Below are 25,398 nucleotides of genomic sequence, written 5' to 3' on the forward strand. Positions count from 1 at the left end.
GACTTGACTGGGGAAAAGAACGGGGAGAAAGAAAGGGAAAAAAACAGCGGGGAAGAGGGACGGGGATAAAGCCTTGTAATCGGAAGGTTGCCGGTTTGAGCCCCAGCTTGGACAGTCTCAGTCGTTGTGTCCTTGGGCAAGACACTTCACCCGTTGCCTAGTGGTGGTGGTCAGAGGGCCTGGTGGCGCCAGTGTCCGGCAGCCTCGCCTCTGTCAGTGCGCCCCAGGGTGGCTGTGGCTACAATGTAGCTTGCCATCACCAGTGTGTGACTGTGTGTGTAAAGCGCTTTGGGGTCCTTAGGGACTAGTAAAGTGCTATACAAATACAGGCCATTTACCATTTACCATCAGAATTATTGTCTAAAGGCAAAGAAAGATGCCCAACGGATTTACTTTACCAAATCAACCAACCCAGCATTGCCGTATTGGTCTATTTGATTTGCTTTTTATTGTGTATTTTATTTTAACCTGCTAAATACGGGACAGACTTGACTGGGGAAAAGTAAGGGGAGAAAGAAAGAGGGAAAGAAAAACAGTGGGGAAGAGGGACGGGGATAAAGGGCAAAAAACAAAAGACAACAAAATAAGCAGACAAAAAATATATATAACAATCACCTGGATCACCTTGATGCTAATGCATCAAAAAAACAGCACAACTGTAAGGCTAGTTAGCCACATTAGCTCAGCTGAGCTAAATGGGGGGGGGGGGCAAACTTTGCAGGGCATGTTTAATGGTGGGCTATCAGTTTCTACTTTTAACTATATTTTAGTAACGGCTCCTTCATGGAAATTCTTTACTTTTTTACTTTTTCTCAAGGAAGTTTACATATTTGTCAACTTCATTGTCTTGAAAGTTCATTAAAAACAGCAGTTAAAGCTAGAAAAAACTACACATTTTTATTAACTAGATAACACAACCTACTTAAACAACCTACATACCTGCTTCTCTTCTATTGATGGATTTTTAGAATGATTGTCTTCTTTTTCCTCAAAACTGTTATGATATATTTAAAAGGTAACATTTACTGAGATGCTAATTAATATACTAGCTATATTCACAAGTGTGGAAATAGTTAGCTAAATTTAGATTTTTGAGAAACATTGATTTTTTTGGTATTAAGCATATGATACAATTGTATCAGAGCTAGAAAAACAACACAGCTATAAATCAATGTGTTTAAGAAACACAGCCAAAGTCAATGCCATTATTAGTTATAAAATAGAAAGTGGCTTAAGCTGAATGCTCTTCATGTTCAAGTTAACTTAAATGTTAACATTTAAACAAATTTTATTGTAGTGAATTCATACACATTTCAATACATAGAAGACAGCAGTTTTATATTTCCAGACTATGGACACATTCATTTACTGGATTTGAAATCTTTATATAGCAGATGTTAGTCAAGTCACTCCGCATTATCTCTGTAGTATGTTGATCTCACTGCTGTTAGCCTTTAATATCTGCAGAGTGATGATAAGTTTAACAGCATTTCTAAACCAGGGGTAAAACAGTGCATACATTAATGGGTTTAGGCAAGAGTTAAAATAATAAACAATGAGGATAGAAGATGCAGAAGAAGCATTAACTTCATTGCCTGCAAGAAAAAAGTAGCAGTAAAATGGACAGTAGCACGCCAGAAACACAACTACAAGAATCCCAAGGTTCCTGGCTGCTTTCAGCTCAGATTTGTTTGCTTGATTCAGTGGACGCTGAAGTGTAACAGCTGTAACATGAGAGCGCATGGCACGAGCCTGAGACACAACCACCACAAACACTCTCATATACAGAACTCCGATGATCGTAACTGGAACTATAAGAGATACAACAAAGTCAACAATTCCAATAATATCATCAACAACAAAAACACACTCTCCATAGCAGGAACCATACCTGCCTGGGTTTATCAGGGCATGCTTTGTATAGATGATGTTGTACAAAATAGCATAAAGCCAACACAGAAAAACACTGAGTTTGACTCTCGGCACAGTGATTCTGGTGGGGTAATGCAGAGGGTCACAAATAGCCACATAGCGGTCAACTGATACGAGAATAATCATTTCAAACGAAGCATTGATAAGAATGCAGCTCAGATAAGTATAAAGTGAACACATGAGATCACCAAATACCCAGCAGGCTGTGTTTTTGAAGATTTCTACCGGCATCAACAAAAAACAGACAAAAAAGTCAGAGACAGCCAGAGAGAGGATGATGATGTTACTGGGAGTGTGGAGCTGCCTGCAGGGAGACAGAAAATCACAAATTACACATTAGTCATGTCAAAATATCTTCAATGAAGATGTTCCATTAGAGGCATGGTGCAATTAAGCAACTAAAACAGTCATGATGAAGTACACACAGGACATTCATCTTGACATAATTCATTAATTACTTAACTAATTTACTAACTAATTACTAAACTTGATTTTCTAAAAGTTGAACTTTAGTTTCATCTGAGAAGTTAATCTCTGCCTGAAGTGGGAGACTGAGATGATGATGAACAGATTAAGAGCAGCAGTGATCAGAGAGATGGACGAAAGCCCAACGTTCAGGAGCACCGTTTTGGACCAGTGAAGTGTCGGCTTCCTGCAGGAACTGTTCAGTAGCTCTGGAAAACAGAGCTCTGCCTCTGGATGCATCTGGATCTCCATCATCAGGTTCCTGCAGCTGTCTAATCAGAACTTTCTGTCATACAACAAATTTATCTCCTTCTACTGTACCTCCCATCTACTGTTGTGCTCCCTGGAGAATGATATCCTCCCTCTTTTTGTGCACACAACCTCTTGTACTTTTCGCTTTTGATTTCTCCGTCTCCCATCCAAACATATCTATCACAATTAAAACCAAAAGATTTACATTTTAATGGCCAAAACTACAAACTTGGGACTAAAAATCTACAAATCAGCCATCCAATTGTCTCTGTTCTCCTTTTACAATCAGTATGTAAGAGTTAAGATGAATATTTTATGCAGCACCTAATCCAGATAAGCTGAATACACACAGGCAATCAATACAATCCTTGACTTATGGCACAATTAATCTGTTCTTACTGTGTAATTGATGCTTATGTTAGTTTCATTTATAATCAAGATACCTAAGTTAGTGTTGTTCCAACAAAACTGACATCATACAGTTTCATATGATGATGTTATGACATATATACAAAACCTCCTAGCACTGAGATTTCAGTCATTCTGTAACTGCAGTGACAATACAGACTTTTATACAGTTTTTAGCTTTTCTGTCAACGTAGTTATAATCAGCAGTCACAGAATCAAATGTTGTCTGTGATTACGCTTGTGGGACATGACATGAACAATAAATGTTAAATTACAGGCACTTCTATTTGATTGAATCTTGAAAATGTGCACCCTTACTTTAAAAAATATAAAGGAAAAAAATGTGGCTCTCTGTAAAATGTAAAAAAAAGAAAAAAAAAACAGAGAATGCAGGGTGCTGACATTGTTGATTGATTGAGCAGGCAGCCCGTATGACAAAAACCTACTGCCAAGGCCTGGATTTGACTCCACACCAGGCTATTTGTGTGGCTAAATGCCAAAAACATTAAAAAGAAAACACAAACTGCAATAATTTGTAAACCTCATAAATACAATTTGTATTCCCAAAATAACATAGAAAATACACCAAATGTTTAAAAAGAGGACATGGAACTTTTTTTGCTTGCCCTGTCTCGCAGTGCAGCAATCAGAATTATTGAAAACACACTGAACATCTGCTTCAACGCCTGTTAAAAAGAAACAACACAGCAGGCAAACCATAGCAACAACCAACATATGCACAAGTACCACTAAATAATAAATATTAAATGTTACTGAGCAGGACAGAGTATTAATGATACATGACACGTTTAGAGACAGCGGTCGACCAAGATATTGTGAGTCTGTATCTGTGTGCCAATCTGTGAGTGGGAGCATGCTTGTGTTCATGAGGTTTCTCCACTTAAGTATCTAATAGTGTGTGGGGGGGAACATTGATCAGTTTCAATATGATGGCAGCAACATGTCTCTGGGAAAGGGCAATGTTTACTATGTGTTGCATCCCCTCTTTGTTTCGCAACAGTCCATAAACAACAGAGAAGTGAGGAGACCTCTGGCTGTTATTTACTCAGGAAAAAACTGCACAGAGGTTTATGAAAACAAGCAGTATGTCTGGAAAATGGTGCAGGAGACTCTGCAAGAGTTCAAAGAGAGGAGAGAAACACAACTACAAGAATCCCAAGAGTCCTGGCTGCTTTCAGCTCCGATTTGTTTGCTTGATTCAGTGACATGAGACCGCATGGCTCGAGCCTGAGACACAGCCACCACTAACACTCAAATATAAACAACTGTGGTGATAATAACTGGAGCAAAAAAAGAGAAAACTAGGTCAAAAATCCCTGCAATATCATTAATGACAAACACACACTCTCCATAGCAGGAATTATACCTGCCTGGTTCAACTAGAATATCCTTCATGTAGAGACTGCAGTAGAAAACAGCATAAAACCAACACAGACAAACACTAAATTTGACTCTCGCCACAGTCATTCTGGTGGGGTAATGCAGAGGGTCACAAATAACCACATAACGGTCAACTGAGATGAGAACTATGTTCCCTATTGAAGCACAGGTAATGTTGCTGGTCATATAAATATAAAGTGAACACATAAGATCACCAAGTACCCAGCAGGTTGTACTTCTGAATATTTCTAATGGCAGTAACAGAGACCCACAAAAACATCTGAGACAGCCAGAGAGAGGAGAAGGATGTTAGTGGGTGTGCGAAGCTGCCTGGAGGGAGACACAAAATAATATATATAATATTAATCATTTCCATTAATATGTCCATGATTCAATCTAGGAAAATAGAACTTTACAATCATGGTTAAAATCAAGAATGTGCCCGTTCATTCACTATTAAATCAAATGAAATAAATCATAGGATTAAAATGTCAAAAGCTTCAACAGTAGTGTCAGCTAAGAAGTTGTTCTCTGCCTGAAGGGAGACTGAGATGATAACAACGAGATAGTTGAGATCATGTCATGTCTTAATCATGTCAAAACGTATTTAGTGAAATTGCTTCTTTATTAAGACAAAATGAAGCTTAACAACTTAGCAGTTATGGTTAAACCAAAGATATATTTCTATTTCACTTAATTTATTCATTGCTAATTCCAATAATGCAAATCTCACTTTTCATATATCTAAACCTAAATTGTATCTCAAGTGTAATTTCAATTCAAAAGTTGGTCTCTGCTTGAAGTGGGAGACTGAGATGATGACCAGGAGGTTTAGAGCAGCAGTGATCAGAGAGATGCAGGATAGCACAATGTTCAGCAGCACAGCTTTGGACCAGTGAAGTGTCGGCTTCCTGCAGGAGCTGTTGATGAGTTGTGGAAAACAAAGCTCGGCCCCTTTCTGCATCTCCATCATTAGACATTTGCAGCTCCTGCAGCAACCTGAACTTTTCCGCACACAGCTGATTTATCTCGTTTGTCTGCTCGCTTTCTTTCTCTCTCTCTCTCTCACACACACACGGCATGCTGGGAGTTTGATGGTGGTGAGTTTGGTGGGTCTGAGTGAGAGTGTGAGTTTTTCATTAAATGCTTTTTTTCAGTTTTCTCACTGTGTTTATTGTATGGTAGTTTCATAGCTGTTTGTGATTGTGTAGTTTGTTTTTCAGTTTGACAGGGATGGTGTCTGTGGTGGGGAGGGCAGCAGTTTCTTAGCCATGGGACAAGTTTTTGCACATAATATTTTCGCCTTCTCTAAATGCAAATATTACTTTCAACAAGGAGATGGTAAAGTCCTTATGTTGAAAGCTGAAATAGAAGGTTTTATTTTTACTTCTGTTAATGTCTATGCACCAACCGTAGGGTCTGAGTGTGAGATTTTGTTTAAAACATTAAAAGGAAAATTAAGTGGTGCTGCTCAAGGGGACTGTGTTGTGTTGGGTGGGGACTGGAATTGTTGTCTTGACTTTACTTTGGATAGGACTGGGGCAGAGCTGCATCTTCAGTCATCTTCTGCTTTATCAGATGTCCTACGGAAAATGAACTTAGGTGATGCGTGGAGGATGAAGCATCCTTCAGCCAGGCAGTATACCTGGGTGAAGGTAACTGATGGCAGAGTTAGTGCAGCTAGATTAGACAGGTTTTATGTGTCTGTTTTGTTTACTGCTCGAATTGTTAACTGTCAGTGTTTTCCTGTTGTTTTTACAGATCATCACTTAGTTTTAATGGAGCTGTTTCTATCTACCACCAGTAAATCCAAACATTTTTGCTGGTTTAGTGTAAAATTATTGCAAGATTGGATTTTCTGTGAAAATGTTAGGGTTTTTTTTGGGATTACTGGAGATCAAGGAAGGATGATTTTAATTCCCTTACTCAATGGTGGGAGGTAGGAAAGGCCCAAATTTGGGTGTTTTGTCAGCAATATGGTTTTAATTTGACAGCCAATATCATGAGAACTGTCCAGGAGCTAGAAAAAGACATAACACATATGGAGAATATCTCTGGTTCGCAGTTAGATCAGGAGAATAATTACTATTTAAATTCTAAAAGACGAGCTTAATCACTTTCTATATGAGAGAGCTAGGAGCTTTTGTTCAAACACGCTTCACCAGACTCCAGGACAGGGATGCTCCAACCACATTTTTTTTTTAATTTGGGGAAATCTGTGGTCCAGAGAATGCAAATGGTGTGTCTTTGGCTTTCGGATGGAAAGGTGAGCACAGATCCAGCTGAGATGAGAAGACATACGGTGGACTTTTACACTAACTTGTTTAGCAGATAGCTGTGATGTGGACTCTGCTTCAGAACTTCTGCAGGGGCTTCCTCAGCTGAGTCCAGGGGATCGGGACATCTTAAACGGGGATATAACTTTGGATGAGCTGTCTGCGGCGGTGTCTCAGATGGCTTCAGGCAAAGCTCCAGGAATAGATGGTTTACCATCAGACTTTTTTAAGCACTTCTGGAGTCTTCTAGGTCGGGACCTATTGGACGTGTTTAAGGAATGTTTTACAGAAGGGATACTTCCAGCTTCCTGCACGCGTGCAGTTATTTCTCTCATACCAAAAAACGGGGCTTTAACCCTTCTTAAAAATTGGAGACCAGTGGCCCTTTTATGTACAGACTATAAGATTCTTTCAAAGGTTTTATCAAACAGACTAAAAATGGTCATTGAACTGTTGATTGGTATAGATCAATCTCACTGTATTCCAGATAGGTCTATGATTGATAACTTATTTTTAATGAGAGATGAATTTGATATTTGTAATGTGTACAATGCTAAAGTTGGCATCATATCTATTGATCAGGAAAAGGCTTCCCAGTTAGCAAGGAGACATTGAACAGATGTTGATTTTCCATCTGAACCATCAGAATCGTCAGGATTGAAATGTCAACACAAAACCAATGTTGAAACAACATTGAAATACTGATGAAACCTGACACTGACATTGAAATAACATTGATTCACTGTTGTTCTGTCATCGTTGATTGTTGATCTATTTATAGTTGACAAGGTGACAACAATCACGTTGAAAAACCATAGATTTATGGTTGAGCAGGAAATTTAAGCTGCTACCACTTGGACTATTCCAAAGCACCCCCTCTCACAGTGGTACATCCCTCCAGGTAACCATTGTCTTGTACAGTAGAGCGGGACATTACTCTCAGCGGACCGGAGAAGGCATCAGTTCATGCACTGCACTGGCCTGCACCACGATTAGTATAAGGTAAGAATGAATGACTTTTGTTCTATTCGTTATTTCCACAGTTGCATTTGAATAACAGTAAAAAACAAACAAACTTGTTAATGTAAAGTTTCGGACAAAATATGGGAGCCCGAAATTGTGTCTACTTTCATCTTACAATCCGGCAACAAATAAATTGCACAGCAAACAAAGTCTATCAACAAAGAAAACATTTTCGTTTCATACTTTTCCGTTATATTCCCTTACAAAGCTAGCCAGCTAGCTTTAACGCTTCGAGGGTTCCTTTGTTCTTGCCGTCGCTTCGCTTGACCCAGACTTTCGCTCTGTAGTTGCTTTTTAGCATAGTACTACAAAAAATTGTAAATCTGTGATATATGATTGATAAACGTAAAGGTAACTGTATAAATGTGTTCAATGACTTTGTTACTTTTAATGATTGGAGAGCACCCGCTTCGATTCGCACTCAATTCAAACTTTACGTTGCACGCCCACCTAACTTTACGTTGCACGCCCACCTAACTTTACGCTGCACGCTCACCGAACTTTACACTGCACGCTCACCTAACTTTACGCGGCAAGCTCACCTAACTTTACATTTTAGCATTTACGTGTGGACGAGGAAAACGGAGAAAACGCAGCGTCAAAGGTGTGCGCCTATTTTGACGCCACACTGTGCGCCAAGTTTTTGTCTCGGTGCCATGAATTCATACAATGGCAGACTTAGACAAAATACTGTTAATTTTATTATCTTCAGTGTTTAAATGCTTACATATACACATGCAGTTACTGTCCCTTCACACATAGGACTCGGTTCAGCTTCTATGAGCCGTCTTTGTATCTAGTTTTCCCTCTTTATTGACATTGTTCCCTATTTTTCCTCTTTTTTACAGATCTGATTTGGTAACTACCATCCACCCATCGATAAGTAAGAAACTCACGTCCTTAAATAAATTCCTAGTGTTGAACAATTTGCTTATTTGACTATTTCCTAATATAGCACTATTTGTTTAATCTGATATACACTGACAATGACATCACGCTGGTCAAGGAGGCGCAAATTACAGAAAATGGTTGAGGCAGCAGAGTCCGATATACTCAGGCACTTTAAAGAGATGGTTGCTGAAAAACATAACCAAAACAGCAATGCACAAGTTGAAGTTAAGCGACCGCAGGTTGCAGAAGAGTCTGGTGTGTCCCACTGTTGTCACCCAGGTATAGACAGTCAAGTATTTACCAGTCGCTGTTATGAGCAGATTTCAGAAGTATGTGAGACCTATGTATCACCCGACACGGATAATGACTGTGACTTTAGTTTTGACAACTTTGGTTGCCATGCACCACCGTTTGATTCTGATAATAGTGATGCCGAAGCTGATGCCGAAGCGCCAAATACTGAATTCTTAATAACAAGTTTAAGATACTGGGCTTCTACATTTTCAGTCTCGTTGGTGGCAGTAACAGCACTCTTGGGAATTTTGCGTGTGTTTCACCCAGACCTACCAAAAGATGCCAGGACAGTTCTCAGAACGCAAGGTCAAATAAACACAATAAAAACGGATGGTGGGGAATACCATCATTTTGGTTTGGCTAAAGGGTTGGTCTCTCGACTAAAATCCTTGATCTTGCCTGCCAAGTTGAACGACTTAAAATTGCAGTTTAATATAGATGGTTTACCCCTTTTCAAAAGCAGTAAACTTCAGTTCTGGCCAATTCTTGCAATTGCAAATGTTGACTACACAAAATCACCATTCCTTGTTGGTCTCTACTGTGGTCCTGGTAAGCCAAAAAGTGTAGTTCAGTTCTTGGACCCATTTGTGAAGGACCTCAGGCACATTTTGAAGTATGGCATTATTTACAATAGCTGCCAGATAACAGTTAAAGTATGTTCATTTGTGTGTGATGCACCTGCAAGAGCTTTCATTAAAAACATAAAGGCTCATAATGGTTATTCTGGTTGTGATAAATGTGTTCAAGTAGGTGAATGGAAGAACAAAATGACGTACCCAGAAGTTAATGCAAAGCTTAGAACGGATGCAGATTTTCAGTTGATGATTGATGAAGACCACCACTTGAATCAAACATTGTCTCCTTTAGCTGGTATGGTTAAGATGATAACGATGTTTCCCTTGGATTATATGCATCTATGTTGTCTTGGAGTCACAAGAAAACTCATATACTTGTGGATAAAGGGCAAAGTACTTACAACAAGGCTGTCCAGTCGAACAGTAGGTGAAATTTCAGAAAAGTTGAAAGCTCTGCGACCTTATACACCAAATGAGTTTAATCGCAAGCCAAGGGAATTGTCTGAAATTGATAGATGGAAAGCAACAGAGTTGCGAAATTTTATGTTGTACACAGGGCCCGTAGTGCTTAGGAATAGCATTCCAGTTGAGTTCTATGATAACTTTATGTTGTTTTCTGTAGCAATGCATCTGCTGTTATCCCCCTCTATGTCTAATGAAATGGTCAATTGTGCCAATGAATTCCTGGTGTCATTTGTTTCTCACTTCGGCGAATTGTATGGTAGGGATGAAATCACATACAATGTACACCAGCTGACACACCTGTCAGAAGAATATAGACTCTTTGGCCCGTTAGATAACATTGCTGCTTTCCCCTATGAAAATTATTTATGCCAGATTAAACATCTCTTGCGAAAGCCTCACTTGCCTTTACAACAAATTGTAAAAAGACTTTCTGAAAAACCGGATGTGAAGCCAGCACCACCAAGAAAAGCACAAAAGTTAATGCATCAGCATTATGATGGTCCACTTGTGGCTCCGATACACCATTCAGAGCAGTACAAGAAAGTAGTGACAGAAAAGTACATCTTGTCTGTAGGGGATGGGGACAACTGTGTGCAGGTAGTCGATGACATTGCTTTAATCCGCAACATTGTGAAAGTAGATGGTGACACATTTGTTATTTTCCAAAAGTTTTGTCACAAAGAGTCTTACTTTCAGTACCCCTTACCGTCATCCAGAATTGGATGCTACAGAGTGTCGCAGCTGAACAGCAGACCTGGCATTACAAAGCTCAATAATGTTACTGGCAAATATTTTCTTTGTCCAGACAACACAGCTTTCATTGCATTGCCAATCATGCATAGTCAATAAAAAAAGAGTTTGTTTTATCGGGTTTGCTTGTAATTGTTGCCTATATACATTTTAAGCTACTATTTATAATTTCGTTCAGTCAATAGATCAAGTTTTGTAGTGACTATGAAATATATTGTAATTATATGTTTCCTGTTTATCCTAGACAGGGCAAAAAAGGACTCCAAATAAAATAAAAAAAGATAAAAATGAAAGACTGGTGCATTGTGCAGTTCAGCACTGGTGGTACAGAAATAGTCCCTAGTTCATGGATAAATGGGGAGAAATTGTCATGGCCTCCATATCCTCCGCGAGACACATTCAGGATCCACGCCGCAGTAAAGAGGAGAGTTCCTCCTGGTGCAACATGGCTCACCTACACACCAGTCCGACTTCTAATAAGCCATGGTGGGTATCATCTGGATTGATGTTGTATAAATGTAACAATAACAAGTTTTTCGTGTCCTAATTTATGTCTGGCCATACATGTGTGTTTGTACTTCCAGACACATTTCACGAAGCAGAACGCAGTTTTCAGAAATATCTAAATGAACACTGTGATACGTCTGACCTTCAGTCCGAAGCTGAAACTCATACCACTCATAAAAGAAAGCACAAGTAAAACTTTTTTTTATTTCACAAACATATCTTTGATTGCTAAGAATTTATGATCTTGTCTTTTATACATATTTGTGGTGCTTGCATACTGCAATATCACCACATAATATAGTCCAAAAAGTGGAAGCTTGTAAACTTTTTAAAAATGCAAAGCCGTGTACACTTGTGCACTTCAAAAATTCCTTGTATACTGTACCTTCTTGCACATCTCAGTTTCCTGTGTGTGTTGTTATAAATCAAACTGTAACTTTAGGAAAAAATATTCCAAAAGCACATTTGTAATTACTTATGACCTTTTTCAACTTTTTGTCTTTAGACCAAATCCCCTGTACACATATAGTGACTCAGAGGATGAGCAGCCGACAAAAAAACGGTTTCCCCAGGCCCCTCGAGTGAAAATACCAGGTAATAAAATACTGTCTAGTGTCTTTGTACATGTCTGTGTGTGACACAAGGAAACTTTTTTGACAAGTTGTCTGTATTCTTAAATACTTAAAAAAAATATATTTTTCTAAACAGCCCTCACCACTCTGCAGTCTTCCCCCCAGCCCACTGACAGCAGGCATCATAATGCCCCACCCAGCTGCCGGCACCTTTCGCCACTCCAGCACAACACGCAAACCGACACAGCTTTGCGATCTCCCCAGCATGCTGAGTCTGATGTCGAGGCCTTCCCTATAGATGGTATGCTTTTAAAATTGTTTTAAAGCTGAATCACAATGTCATTGTACTCTTATCTTCAAAACACCAGTTTATACTCCCGAATGTCATCTTGTTGTGATTTGTTTTTCTGTAGATTCCAGAGACTCTGTGAGGCCACTATTACAAGGCAAGTTCGAAGATCTTGGAATTTCAGATTTTACATGGTATAAATGGTAAATGGCCTATATTTGTACAGCACTTTAACTAGTCCCTAAGGACCCCAAAGCGCTTTACACATTCAGTCATCCACCCATTCACACATAATTCACGCACTGGTGATGGCAGCTACATATACAAATATCAAATATATGTGACAGGCAAAAACTAGCAAAAACTCTTAGCAGTTAGAACAACTTATACTTGAATGCAGAATGTTACACCATCACTTATGGATACATTAGTTTTTCGCCTCTCACTGCTTAAGCCATTAATCTTTCTAGAATTGTTTTTTTAAACAGATGCGACCTCACAAAAGATGTTAACTATGCTGTCAGACCTGACGAGAGCAGTTAACGAACTCCGTGAGGAGGTCGGAGCCATCCGGGAGGAGGTCAGAGCCATCCGCAATACCGGCTGTAATCAATCGGTAGATGCTGGGGTACTGCCTCTGGATTTGCCCTTGCACAACATGGAGGAGCTAAATAATGCAGAGGCAGCTCTTCTATCACAAGAGGCCAATCAGGCAATGGTATATAAAGGTTATGTACACTTTGTAACTATAAAGTGTAATAGCTGTCAGATGTGATTTAAATACATAACAACGGCCTGTTGATTAAACACACAAGCACTTGCATACACATTTAAGACATGAGACCCGCTAATTCCATCTCTTAAAATGTGTCTATAGGTGAGACGCTTTGCCTTGGTTGGAGGGACCACACTGGAGGTGCGAGTCCGCCGTGTAATGGCTTATGCCATTACAAACGAGCTGGCCTCGCTACTGAACTGGGCAGGGAAAAAAAACAAGGACCAGACGAAGCAAAAGAGGGCATTTAAAGATACAGTGATATTTAAAGATACATTTTACCGTTTTTTTTGCTATATTACTTTGTCTTTCTTAATAACAAGACTTTCATGTCCGGTTAATCCGGAGATGGAGTCTTTGGTCTTTGGCTTGTTTAGTCCTCGGGTTGTAGTTTGTACAGCCCGAAGACCCCATGTTTATTTTGTTTTAAAGGATACATGGCACACTATGCTAAGACTTATCACTTTTTCCGCTCATAGCTCTTTGGGAATCAAACGCGGCAGTTTGCAGATTTACGCCTGGTGACTTTCTTGTTTATCAGCCTAGGAGTTTACATACTTTCTCCCCGCTGAAGACAGTTAACAAGAACTTATTCATGTGCTCTAATTCACTTTTTTTGTTTGTGTGTGTGTATTTTTGTCCTAGATGGCCTGACGCAGCAGTTAGGGGCAAACTCTATGTCAGAGTTTGTCTTTGCACAAGCAGTGCAGAAATGGCTGCGATACGCCCCAGATCGTTTGGGTGGTGGATGGGTGCTCCCCATCCCGGAGTAAAAAATGAAAAACCTCTGTGAAACATATAAATGTAAATAGGAAATTGTGTTTTAATAAAGTATTTAGCAAACGAAACATGCCTATTGACCTTTTTTGTTTATTTTTTTTTCTCTGTTACATCACATGCAATGCTTTCTTATTTTAGGATATTAATACATTTTGAGACTTTTTTTTTATAAAACACAATTATGTGTTTAGGTGGTTTAAGTATTGATGGAAACATGCAGTAGTTTAGTATTGGTTAAAATACCTATAAAGAAAGGTAGATTTCCAGTCATGATTTAACTGTTGTTTTAATGAAAAGCAACTGTGCGAAAGAGGTGGAAAATCAACACCATAGCTCAACAGTGTATCAATATCAGAATCTGACATTGTTTCAATGTCAACAGTATTAGAAAATATAACGTTGAATCAATGTCAGGTTTTAACATTGATTCAACATCAAAACCTGACGTTGTTTCAATGTAAAAAAAGGGTGCAAGAGTGACGTTAGATCAACGTCACACTTCAACGTTGATTCAATGACGTCGCCTGATATTGACTCAACATTGTTTCAATGTTTCCTTGCTATCTGGGTTTTGACCGTGTGGACCATGCTTTTCTGTTTTCCACCTTGAAGACCTTTGGTGTTTGAGCAGGGGTTTCTGACATGGGTGAAGCTGTTGTATAGCGATGCTTGCTGTGTTGTGAAGGTGGGAGGAGGGTTGAGTTGCCCTGTGCCAGTTCGAAGAGGAATTAGACATGGTTGCCCTTTCTCTGGACTGCTCTATAGCAGACTGTAGATTGAGGAGCAAGTTGAGGGGTTTCTCTTTGCCAGATCTGGCTCAGAGCCCTCCTGTTGTTGTGTGAGCATATGCTGATGATGTTAATGTTTTTATTAGGATCAAAGGGATGTGCAGGAATTAAAGGAATGTCTGGTTTTATATGAAAACGCTTCTTCAGCCAGGGTTAATAAGGATAAGAGTGAGGCCTGTTTGGTGGGGCAGTGGAATTTGCTGAGTATTCCCAAACTTCCTGGGAACCTTCGATGGGGTCAAAGGGGTATTAAAACTCTTGAGGTTTACTTGGGGAGTGATGACTTTGTGAAGCAGAACTGGGAGGGAGTGTGGGAAAAGGTGGAGACTAAGTTGTCTAAATGGAACTGATTGCTCCCCTATCTGTCCTACAGGGAAAGAGTTCTAACAGCAAATAATCTTGTTGCCTTGTCTTTATGGCACATATTACTTGTTTTAGTGCCACCACCCGATCTTCTGGAAAGAGGTGCAGCAGCTTCTGGTGAAGTTTGTCTGGTCGGGTCAGCATTGGCTTCGTGCGGCAGCCCTGTATCTTTCTGTGGCAGAGGGGGGACAAGGCGTAATAGAACCTTTAGACTACAGACGGCACAGAAGCTGCTATATGGCTGTGGTTATGGCTGGCTGACTTCTGCTCACTTGCTTCTTAGGAGAGCGGGACAGCTTGGATTGGATAAACAACTCTTTCTTCTGAAATTGGATCAAGTGGATCTGTCTGGACTTGTACCATTTTACAGCCCTGTGGTTAACGCTTGGCAGACACTGAAGGTCGCACGTACTCCTGACCCCAGACCTGGGATGTGGCTGTTTAAGGAGCCACTGTTTTTTAATTACTTTTTTCCTGGCACTATGTTTTCTTCTGCTACGATAAGGAGTACGTTTGTGGAGGCTGGCATTATCAAGCTGGGTCATCTTACAAGGATGTCAATGGGCGCACTTGATGGTGCCACAGGCATTAAATCCTCCAGAGTGCTGGGGAGAATTATGGAGGAAATTTGGCAATCTCTGTCGCCATCCCTGAGACACTTTGCTGGAGACCGTGTCCTAGCTGATCAATGGGCTGATGACAGCGAATATGTTTTTCCTTCATTGATGGTCAGTCCTGCCTTTGAGGAGCAGCCTGAGGGGAGTAGCCTACTTCTCTCCCTGGGAACACCAGTTGTCATGATCCTGGGTCCTTTTGACCCAGCGTTTTGTGTTTTCTATTAGTGATTTTGGTTCTGTTGTTCCTCCGGTTTAGTGTATTCTGTTCTGCCCATCTATTCCTGTGTTAAGTCCGCGTTTCCTAGTCTGTGTCTTTGCGTGTGTGTGTTTCCTGTTTTATTGTGAAGGTCTGCATCTTATGTGAGTGTTTTCAGTTTGCCTCCCTAGTTTTGTCACGTTAATCACTCCCAGCTGTGTGTAATCTCCCTGTTTTTAAGTCGTGTCTTCTGTCTTAGTCGTTGCTGGTTCGTCTGTGTCATTTCCCCTCCGTTTTCCTGTGTGTTCTGGCTGCATAATTTTCCCTGCTAGGTACCTTTGTTCGTGTTCTGGCTTTGTGTTTAGTTTTAGTTTTCCCAGTTTAGAGTCTTTTACAGTTCTGTTTTTCGCCACCCTTTTTGTTGTACTTCACCTGTTGTTAATAAAGCTCACCCTCCACTTAAGCAGTCTGCATCTTGGGTCCGTTACTAATCCACACACGGCCTGCCTCGGCACCCCGTGACAGTACGAACCAGCCACTATGGACCCAGCAGCTTGCAACCCATCTGAGGTGCTAAAGGACGACATCATTTTCACTGTGGAGAATCTTCTCAGCCTATGGCTGGAACACCCCCCGGAAGAGCTTCGCCACGCAGCGGAAAATCGGCTACAACGGCTCTTTTCCGGCCTGCCATGGCTATTGGAATCACTTTCCCCGACCATGCAGGCCTTTCTCCGCCTCACACCACACCTCCTCTCCGCCACTACTACCTCGCTGCCCGACCCGCCGGATGTGATTTTGCCCGGCCCGTCGGAGCCGTCTGCGGGGAAGAAACGGCGATCGCGCCGCCGGCGCACCACCCCACAGCCGGACGTTCGGACTTCTAAATCGCCGGCTGTGGTGAGTGAGGACTCTTTTTCTGTGTTGGACTGTGAAACTGTTTTTTCTGGGACTATGTTTTGTGTGGCTGATAGTAATGTCAACGGCTTATTAGCAGATCAGCAGCAGCCACCTTCAGCTCAGTTAGCGGCCCAGCAGCCACTTTCAGTGCAGTCTCCAGTGCCTCCGCTGTCACTTTCAGCTCAGTCTCCGGTGTCACCCGTAGCTCAGTCTCCGGTGTCACCCTTAGCTCAGGCTCCGGTGTCACCCGTAGCTCAGGCTCCGGCGCCACTCGTAGCTCGCGCTCCAGCACCTCCGGCGTCACCCGTAGCTCGCGCTCCAGCGCCTCCGGCGTCACCCGTAGCTCGCGCTCCAGCGCCTCCGGCGTTGCTCTCAGTTCACGCTCCAGCACCTCCGGCGTCGCTCTCGGTTCACGCTCCAGTGCCTCCGGCGTCGCTCTCTGTTCACGCTCCAGTGCCCCCGCTACCCATAGCTCCAGTGCCCCCGCTACAGGAGGAAAGTCTTATTTCCACTCAAGGTGCTTTTCATGGTTTAGCCGCCATTGGCACAGTTTGCCGCTCCAGGGCTTCCCCGGAGGCTAGGTCTCAGTCCCCAGCTGATTCTGGACCCCTGAAGTTTAAGCAGCCACCTGAGAACTGCACCATGTCAGCGTTGCCTGGGCAGAGCCAGTGCTCAGTGCATTGCCAGTCGCCTTTGTGTCAGCTAGTGGCCTCCATGACTGCTGGCTTAGTGATGGCTTCAGCTGGAGCTCCGGCCTTTGTCCCCTGTCTCCGCTGGAGGGTCCGAGGGACCCGTCCAGCCTGCAGCGTCTCCGGCTCCCACGCCGCCGCCTGCAGCGCTTCCGTCTCCAGCTTCCACGCTGCCGCCTGCAGCGCTTCCGTCTCCGGCTTCCGCGCCGCCTCCGGCTTCCACGCCGCCGCCTGCAGCGCCTCCGGCTTCCACGCCAGCTGCAGCCTCATCATCCACGCCAGCTGCAGCCTCCGAGTCTTCGCCCTCGTCTGGTCCAGCCTCGTCTGGGGCTGCAGCTAACCGGCCACTTTCCTGGCCACTGGCCAGGCGCCATCGCCGTCTTGGGCGGCCCCCAGACTCCCTTCGCCTGAGTCGCCACCGTTGCCGTCTGCACGGTCAGCCCCCTGAACTGCTTCCACGTCGCCGCCGTGGCCTTCCTCGCGGCCGGCCCCCGGACCCCCTTCGCCAGAGTCGCCGCCGTTTCCTTCTGCACGGTCGGCCCCCTGAACTCTTTTGTTTTGGACTCTGTTTTCTTGGGCTCCGGTGTATTCTTTTGCTGTTGCTTTTTGGTGCTGGCTCATGTTTTTTTTTTTTTTTGTGTCCCTCTTGTGCGCCTGTTTTGTTTAGCTGTGTTCAGGTGCTGAATTTCCGCTAGTGATGGGATTTCCAGCTCTTTTTAGAGAACTGGCTCTTTCGGCTCGGCTCACTAAAAAGAGCCGGCTCTTTTGGCTCCCAACCGGCTCTTCAGGTTGTTTTGTTGCTTTAATTAATTTATTATCAACAACAATATAAAATTATGTACAAAAGGAATTACTAATGTAAAAAAAGTGGTTTTATTTATATATGTTTATATATAAATATATAAAGTGGCCCTTAGAGACAAAGCACATACAAAATTTCTAACGTTAACTGAACTTCCAAAACAGAGCTTGTGATGGCATCAGCCACACAGGGGTAAATTAGTCAATTTTTCACTTTATTAGTTTGCTTTGCAGTTTTCTTCATTAATATAATTCATTAATCATTTGGTTAAACCTAGCACTGATATTGTGAGGCGCGCACATAATAACATTGTGTGGTTTTTCTAAAATGTTTTGTTATATTAATTATGTTTCTCTTTCTTTGAGTTACCTGGGTTTGGGCGGTGGCTGTTTCCTGTCTGGGCAAAAGGCGTGGCTGAGGACTCTGTGAACAAAATGCCTGCTCAGCAGGACCAACCATGGGCTTACCAGGAGCAGGGGTGTTTTAGGTTTAGTTAGGCTATTCTGTGCTTAGTTAATATTAGCGTGTTTTTGTTTTCCCCCCTATTGTGTTCAAATGGTTTGGCCAAATCATTATAAAAGCTACCCTCATGTGTCTTTGTAATTAGGTCAGTTTGTGAGTTAAGTTGTATCTGACACTGTTTTGTTTAAGTTTCTGGAAATTACTTTTTGTGGAGTTATATTTAGTTGACCTCTTTTATGGGCCTGCTAAGTATGTTTTTGAATTTTGTTAATTTTGAACTTTTGAGGGTTAAAATAAAGAAAACCCTTTTGAAGATATTTTTTGCCTGTGTCCTTTTTGCTTTGGCTGCTTGGTCCCTCACAGAGCTACCTAGATCACTTAAATTACACAATTGAAAGCATATGTGTATTGTTTGTGTATTTATATACAAGCACTCATATATATTCAAATAATTTAAAAAAAAAAATGTTAATTTACCTGTTACTACCATACATCAAATCCGGTCGTTGGTACTTCCTGGCTTGTGTAGCCACTAGGTAACAAAAGCTCAACACTGCGGCTAGCATCCTGTAGCACTTCTTTTGTGTTTTGTACATGCTTCGGAGTTTGTACGTGTTTTGGAGTTTGTACGTGCTTTGTCTCTAGCGGCCACCATAAATGTACTTTTATTTATTCACTCCACTTAAAATGGAATAAATAAATCCCATAATACAAAAAAACAACTATTTACATTTCAACTTTTAACTATTTAAATTTTCAGCTTTTTCCTTTGAAATAAATTTAAAGTGAAACAACACAAAACACTGCAAACCACAACACAATAAAATATAAATTAAAATATGAAAACAAAAAGAACATGCATATTCTCTGTCATATGGACCTGCATGAATAAACTTTCTGAATCCTTTATGATCTGCAACTGAAAATAGTCGTGGTCATTTCAAGATGACCTAACACATAAAACAGGAATAGACCGCCGTGTAATCCATTTATTTCAACAAAGTAACTATATTCTAATTATCACCTTTTTAAATGATAACTGTAGCAGAATACAGTTACTCATATTTTGTATTTTAAATACGCAATGTTGGTACATGTATTCCATTACTCCCCAACACTGCTGCCAGATAAAAAATGCTCAATGGTGTATTGACAGAAGTTGGTGAGTATTCTCTAGTCCATGCCAAACCTCCTCAGCCACCGCAGAAAGAAGAGCCGCTGTCTCACTGCTTTTGTGATCACATCAATATGATGTGACCAGCTCAAATCCTCATTAATGTTAATTCCCAGGAACCTGCAGCATGTGACTCTCTCCACTTCTGTTTCCTCAATGTCAAAAGGAGTGTTCCTGCTGCCCTGCAGTCTCTTATAGTCCACAATGAGCTCCTTTGTCTTGCTGACGTTGAGCAGCAGGTTGTTATCTGGACACCATGATGTCAGGGCTTTCACCTGTGCTCTGTAAGCATCTAAAACAGCAGTCCCCAACATTTTTGCGCCACGGACCAGCCTTTAAGGTGTCACGGATAAATACAACAAAATAAAATGATAATACCAAGACAAAAAGTGTGGTATTTTCTAAATATAATAATAAACGCAAATTTACTGTGTAATTGTGTAACTTAGCAGCATCCCCCTGAAATGCGCCAACAACATTGAGAATAACATCCTCCTCTCTGCCTCTTAATGCTCTCTGGTCGCTATAGTAACACCTAAATATTTCTTTCAAAATAAGACACACAACTACAACACGAGAAAAGGCCCAGGGAAACGGAGTTAACGATAAAAATCCTGAAAACAATTTCACACCTGAGCCTCAACTCTCGTGGCCCGGTACCAAACGGCTTGCAGACCAGTACCAGTCTGTGGCCCGGGGATTGGAGACTGCTGATCTAAAATACAGGTGGTGCTGGTGCTGTTGTTTGCAAATGATGGTGTTGGAGATGTGTGGAGCCACACAGTCAAGGGTGAGCAGTATTTTATGATCCTAGGCACACTCTTACTGTCTGTGATTCAAACTCTCTAAAACCAAACCCAAGTCATAAATAGTCTAACTCATTTTTCTTTCATGACAATGTTCTGGCTCTGTTGCTTAGTACAAAATTTGCCATCTCTATTCAGCGTCAGTATTTGCAAACGCATGAGGAAATTGTGGTTTTCCTTAAAGCTGCATGAATTTTGTCTCAGGTGCAGTCTAGAATAGAATAGAATAGAATAATCCTTTAATTGTCCCACAAGGGGAAATTTGGTTGTAACAGCAGCCAGAAAGACACATATACAAACAAACAGTACACAGGACACAGAACAGAAACATACACAATTTTTCTTACATATTTACATTTTTACATTAAGGACAATGGTTACTATAAACAGAGTACTGTACAGTTATTAAATTAAATAAGAAACCTAACCCCTGAATGAATCAGCACATCTACAACGGCAGCTTTCTACCACCTTACACGGATTTCTACTTTCAGTTGCTTTACTCTCTAATCCAATTGCTGCTAATCAGGTCGTTTGCAGGTTAAGAATATTTCTCTTTTAATGGTCTTTAATGAGGTAATTAGAGTATGAGGAATGGCCACATGGTTGCATGGATGTAATAGTGTGTGGGGAATTTTGTCCATTTTTATCTCTATTTTGCTGCTGTAATAAAAACAATAATAAAAAATAAGACATTTAGGTACAACAACATTTGCTCAAATATATTGTAATGTAAAGACCGTACAATAATACAAAGAACCTGTGAAAACCCCAACGTTCATATGACTCCCTCTGAACAAGCCCTTTGGCGGAAGTGGGAAGGAAAAACTCGGTTTTAAGAAATCTCCGGCAGAACCAGGTTTAAGTAGGGGCGGCCCTCTGCTGCAACTAGTTGGGGGTAATGGGGAGGAAGACAAAACATAGACATGGTGTGGAAAAGAGCCAGAAATTAATAATAACTAATAATTAATTGCAGAGAGGTATCTAGACTAGTGGTGCAACGGATCACGGTTGATCCGTAATCCGAAACGATCCCACTCCACGATAACGACGACTAGATTCTCCCGATTGTTTACTCTTGCTGTCCTGTGTACAACATCGGCGTGGTGTTAATTGTTTGCTGTTTTTGCGATCGCGTCGCGCATGAGAATATCACCAGGTAAATCCGTGAAATTTTTAAACATTTTGTTGTTCAACAGCACCAAGACTGACAGAGTGTGTTTGAGATAACCTCACAAGTGTCACAGATGACACATTTGGTGTTTTTTTTGCTGGTTTGTCGGTAGCAGCTCCTGAAACACAAGACTGCCACACATCTCGACTTGGGCAAAACTTGCTCTTCGCATGCGACCAGTTTTGGTGAAGGATTTATTGCCGCTCGTCATCCACGCCTCCCATTGAACGCGTAGTGCTACTTTGAACGCACGATTCACTCTGATGTCGAGTGGCTGCAGGTGTTTGTTGTGCCAACAGGAATCACAGCTGGAATCGAGTTTGTGCTCTTAATGGCTGCTTTCACAGAATCTGTGATATGGGCCCTCATACTGTCCACAACAAACAACGCTTTTTTTGGCGAAAGAATCCTCCAGGTCGCTTCCCATAGCACTCTTGCAGCCATTCCTTCATTACGCTTTCCACCATCCACCCTTTCTTGTTGACTTTAACAGAGATGCCGCTCGGGATCTCTTCTCTTGGCATAGTAATCCGCTTAAAAATCACCATTGGCAGAAGTTTAAACCCTGATGCTGTGCAGCCCAGCACACGTGAAATTCGTTCTCTCATGGCCAGTGGTTCTCACCATGATGGTTGATTCACCTTGCTTGTTAACAGTCCTTGTGAATGAAAGCTTCCTTTGCTCCTGTAATACTCCTGTTTCTCTTGCTAATCAAGTTTGTTTTTCGCGTTCCAGATGGACATGTGACCAGCATTGTACTCTTGTGTGTCTGACCACATGCCCTTCCGCCAGGCAACGTAGTGCCGTACAACAGCGGAACAACCAAAACAAATCCTCTTACGATATCACAAAAATCATGGACGATCCTTAGAAAAGCCACACCTGACTAAAAGCCGCAGGGTTCAAAGCTTGTGCAAAAAGTAGCGGCTTATAGCCTGAAACTTACGGAGTCTTGAGTTGAATATTTTTAATAGGCAAAAAATACTTAAATAAGTAAATGACGAGTTAAATATTTGTCTTTTTTTTCTGCGTATCCGAAAATTGATCTGATCCCTGACGAAAAAAACGTGATCCGATCCGAGAGACTTTTGATCCGTTGCACCACTAATCTAGACTACATAGTATCCTGCCCCTCTGCTTTGCCTTGCCCCCAGATCAACCTCCAGAGACCTCTCCTCTTCTTAATAGGCTGAACTGCTGAACTGTTCCTGAATCCTGCGCTACCTATAAGCTTTCCACTTGAACTTTTTTTCAGCCCTTGAGCCCCAGTTTATGTTTGAGTACACTGTATGAAGGTACATAAAATTGGAATGAATGAATTACAAATCTCACAGTTTTGTATCCCCCTTTCTTAAAAACATCTGAGAACCAGTTGCTGGATCATGGGAGAAGGATTTATTCTATCCTTGTCCGATAGCTGTCCATCAAAGTCCCAGAACATGACTATTGTATTTTTCATCATGCTCCAAATGATTTAAATTCGTGAACGGTCTGTACTGTAGTCAAGTCACTTCAGCACTTGGACAGTTCAACTACCAAGCTATGCTGCTGTAATGGATGCAGTATATGGTTTAGTAATGTCTCAATGAATTATACAAGTCCTGTCCTGAAAAACATGCCATTTGGAAGAGAGCATATGTTGCTCTAAAACCTTTACATACCTGTCAGCACTAATGGTGTGTTTCCATATGTGCAAACTGCCAATTCCATGGGCACTAATGCTGGAGAACAACAGCCAGTGTAAGATGGAGAAGAGAGTTCACTGGACAGAAAATAATTAAAGTCACGCTGCTGTGTTACATCAGTGTCCATTGAGAACACATAAAAAAGGGGGAGGGGAGAAATGAAGGTCCAGAAACAGATAATTTCATCAGATTTGAAAGCTTAAACAGAGTGTGTCTGCTGATACTGTTGTCCTCATCTAGATGATGGAGAACAAGGACAGTATATGCTTTCCAGAAGTCTTCAACTCTTCCTGCAGGAGACCAGCATTTCACTGGTCTGAAGCTGTGCCCCTGAATACCCTGCTGTGCTCCATCTCTGTAATCACCATAGCTCTGAACCTCCTTGTCATCATCTCAGTCTCCTACTTCAGGCAGATTCCATTTTCTATTAGATTTAATTTGGGAAGTTTTCGAAATATGATTGTGCAAAACCTGATGTATAGAAAACCACCACTACACCTTTCTCCAAAACAAGTTATTTTAATTGTTTTACAAAGTTTAATTTAACATAATGTTATGGCAAGTTATGTGGCACTAACATAAAGTTTCTAATTTTAAGGGAAGATTTTTTTGGTAATGGTGCTTTTTTGACTTATTCCAGGCAGCTCCACACACCCACTAACATCCTCCTCCTCTCTTTGGCTGTGTCAGACTTTCTTGTGGGGCTCCTGTTGCTGCCTGGAGAAATCTTCCTAGGAATTGCCTGCTGGGCTTTTGGTAACCTTTTGTGTTCTCTCTTTAATTATGTGTCTTTCATCATTACCTCATCTTCAGTGGGAAACATGGTTCTCATATCAGTTGACCGCTATGTGGCGATCTGTTATCCTCTGCATTATTCTACCAGAATTACTGTGACAAGAGTTAAACGTTCTGTTTGTTTGTGTTGGCTCTGTTGTGTTTTGTACAGTAGTGTCCTTTTAAAAGATGAGCTGATTCAACCAGGAAGGCATAATTCCTGCTATGGAGAATGTGTTTTTGTCATCAACTTTATTGCAGGAACTGTTGATCTTTTGTTAACCTTTATTGTTCCTATTTCTGTCATCGTATTTCTGTATATGAGAGTATTTGCAGTGGCTGTGTCTCAGGCCCGTGCCATGCGCTCTCATGTTACAGCTGTCACACTGCAGCTTTCAGTGAATCTGACAACAAAGAAATCTGAGTTAAAAGCAGGAAGGACTCTTGGTGTTCTAATAGTTGTGTTTCTCATGTGCTTCTGTCCATACTATTGCATCTCTCTTGCAGGGGAAGACTCACTCAGTGAGTCATCCATATCAATTGTCCGTTATCTCTTCTATTTTAACTCCTGTTTGAACCCTTTGATCTATGCACTATTTTACCCCTGGTTTAGAAAAGCTATTAAACACATTGTCGTGCTTCAGATATTTCACACTGGCTCCCATGAGGCCAACATACTATAGAGAGGACCTAAATGAGTGAATAAGTGAAATCTGCTGAACATATATTTTCATCCTTAACCTGTATAATGTTATGCAAGATGCCTGGAATCATTTTGTTGTTTTAGCTCCAAAACTGTCATAAAATCAGCTGTATGTTCTTTGGTCCCTTTTCAACATCTGGTATGTAGTTGTTTGGCATTACTGTACACTAAAAGTGTGTTATCAACGATTAAAAACAGAAAAACACAAAAAACAAAATTTAAATGTTTAAGTTTTTCCTGAATAAGGCACTCAGAATGTACATAAATATGTAAAAAAATATATAATTTTCAATTTGAACTCTAAGCTGTAAAATACTGAATAACATCAAGTATGTGACCTTTGGCCATGTGGTTTGTTATTGGAAATCTTTTTCTAAATAAGTCATTGTGTTTTTGGCCCCTTGAATAGCTCCGAATGAAGCTCCTCTCAAGCTATAGGCAAAAGCCTACATTGCACTGCTGGCACTTTTTGCTTGCTTTTATATGTTACCGGCACCAGACCTAGGGGAATCTGGACCGGCAGCAAGCGGCACAGAGAGCACTGCGTAGCCAAGTATGAGCAAACTGTGGATTAATAGAGAGGACACCGAAGTTAGCGTCTTGCTCAGGC

The 25,398-nt window shown here is 41.3% G+C and overlaps 2 protein-coding genes and 1 pseudogene across 3 annotated transcripts; 2 read left to right on the plus strand and 1 right to left on the minus strand.

Moving 5' to 3' along the window:
• Positions 1 to 1,236: 1,236 nt before the first annotated feature.
• LOC146500214 (trace amine-associated receptor 13c-like) lies at positions 1,237 to 4,302 on the minus strand (annotated as a pseudogene).
• A 3,024-nt stretch (positions 4,303 to 7,326) lies between these two features.
• On the plus strand, positions 7,327 to 11,852 carry LOC146500215 (uncharacterized). 2 transcript variants are annotated; one of them, XM_085135397.1, is made up of 4 exons: positions 7,327 to 7,736; positions 8,606 to 11,218; positions 11,317 to 11,428; positions 11,745 to 11,852. In XM_085135397.1, the coding sequence occupies exon 2, from the start codon at positions 8,744 to 8,746 to the stop codon at positions 10,829 to 10,831; it is 2,088 nt and encodes a 695-aa protein (XP_084991523.1). In that variant the 5' UTR covers positions 7,327 to 7,736; positions 8,606 to 8,743; the 3' UTR covers positions 10,832 to 11,218; positions 11,317 to 11,428; positions 11,745 to 11,852. The 2 variants fall into 2 exon arrangements, with proteins under 2 accessions (XP_084991523.1, XP_084991522.1); XM_085135396.1 differs by having other exon boundaries at positions 7,327 to 11,218.
• Positions 11,853 to 22,584: 10,732 nt separating this feature from the next.
• On the plus strand, positions 22,585 to 25,030 carry LOC146500216 (trace amine-associated receptor 13c-like). The gene is made up of 2 exons (XM_085135402.1): positions 22,585 to 23,787; positions 23,952 to 25,030. The coding sequence occupies exons 1-2, from the start codon at positions 23,552 to 23,554 to the stop codon at positions 24,766 to 24,768; spliced, it is 1,053 nt and encodes a 350-aa protein (XP_084991528.1). The 5' UTR covers positions 22,585 to 23,551; the 3' UTR covers positions 24,769 to 25,030.
• Positions 25,031 to 25,398: the final 368 nt, after the last annotated feature.

Source organism: Neolamprologus multifasciatus, chromosome 16 (assembly GCF_963576455.1).
Source record: "Neolamprologus multifasciatus chromosome 16, fNeoMul1.2, whole genome shotgun sequence".
Classification (NCBI taxonomy): domain Eukaryota; kingdom Metazoa; phylum Chordata; class Actinopteri; order Cichliformes; family Cichlidae; genus Neolamprologus; species Neolamprologus multifasciatus.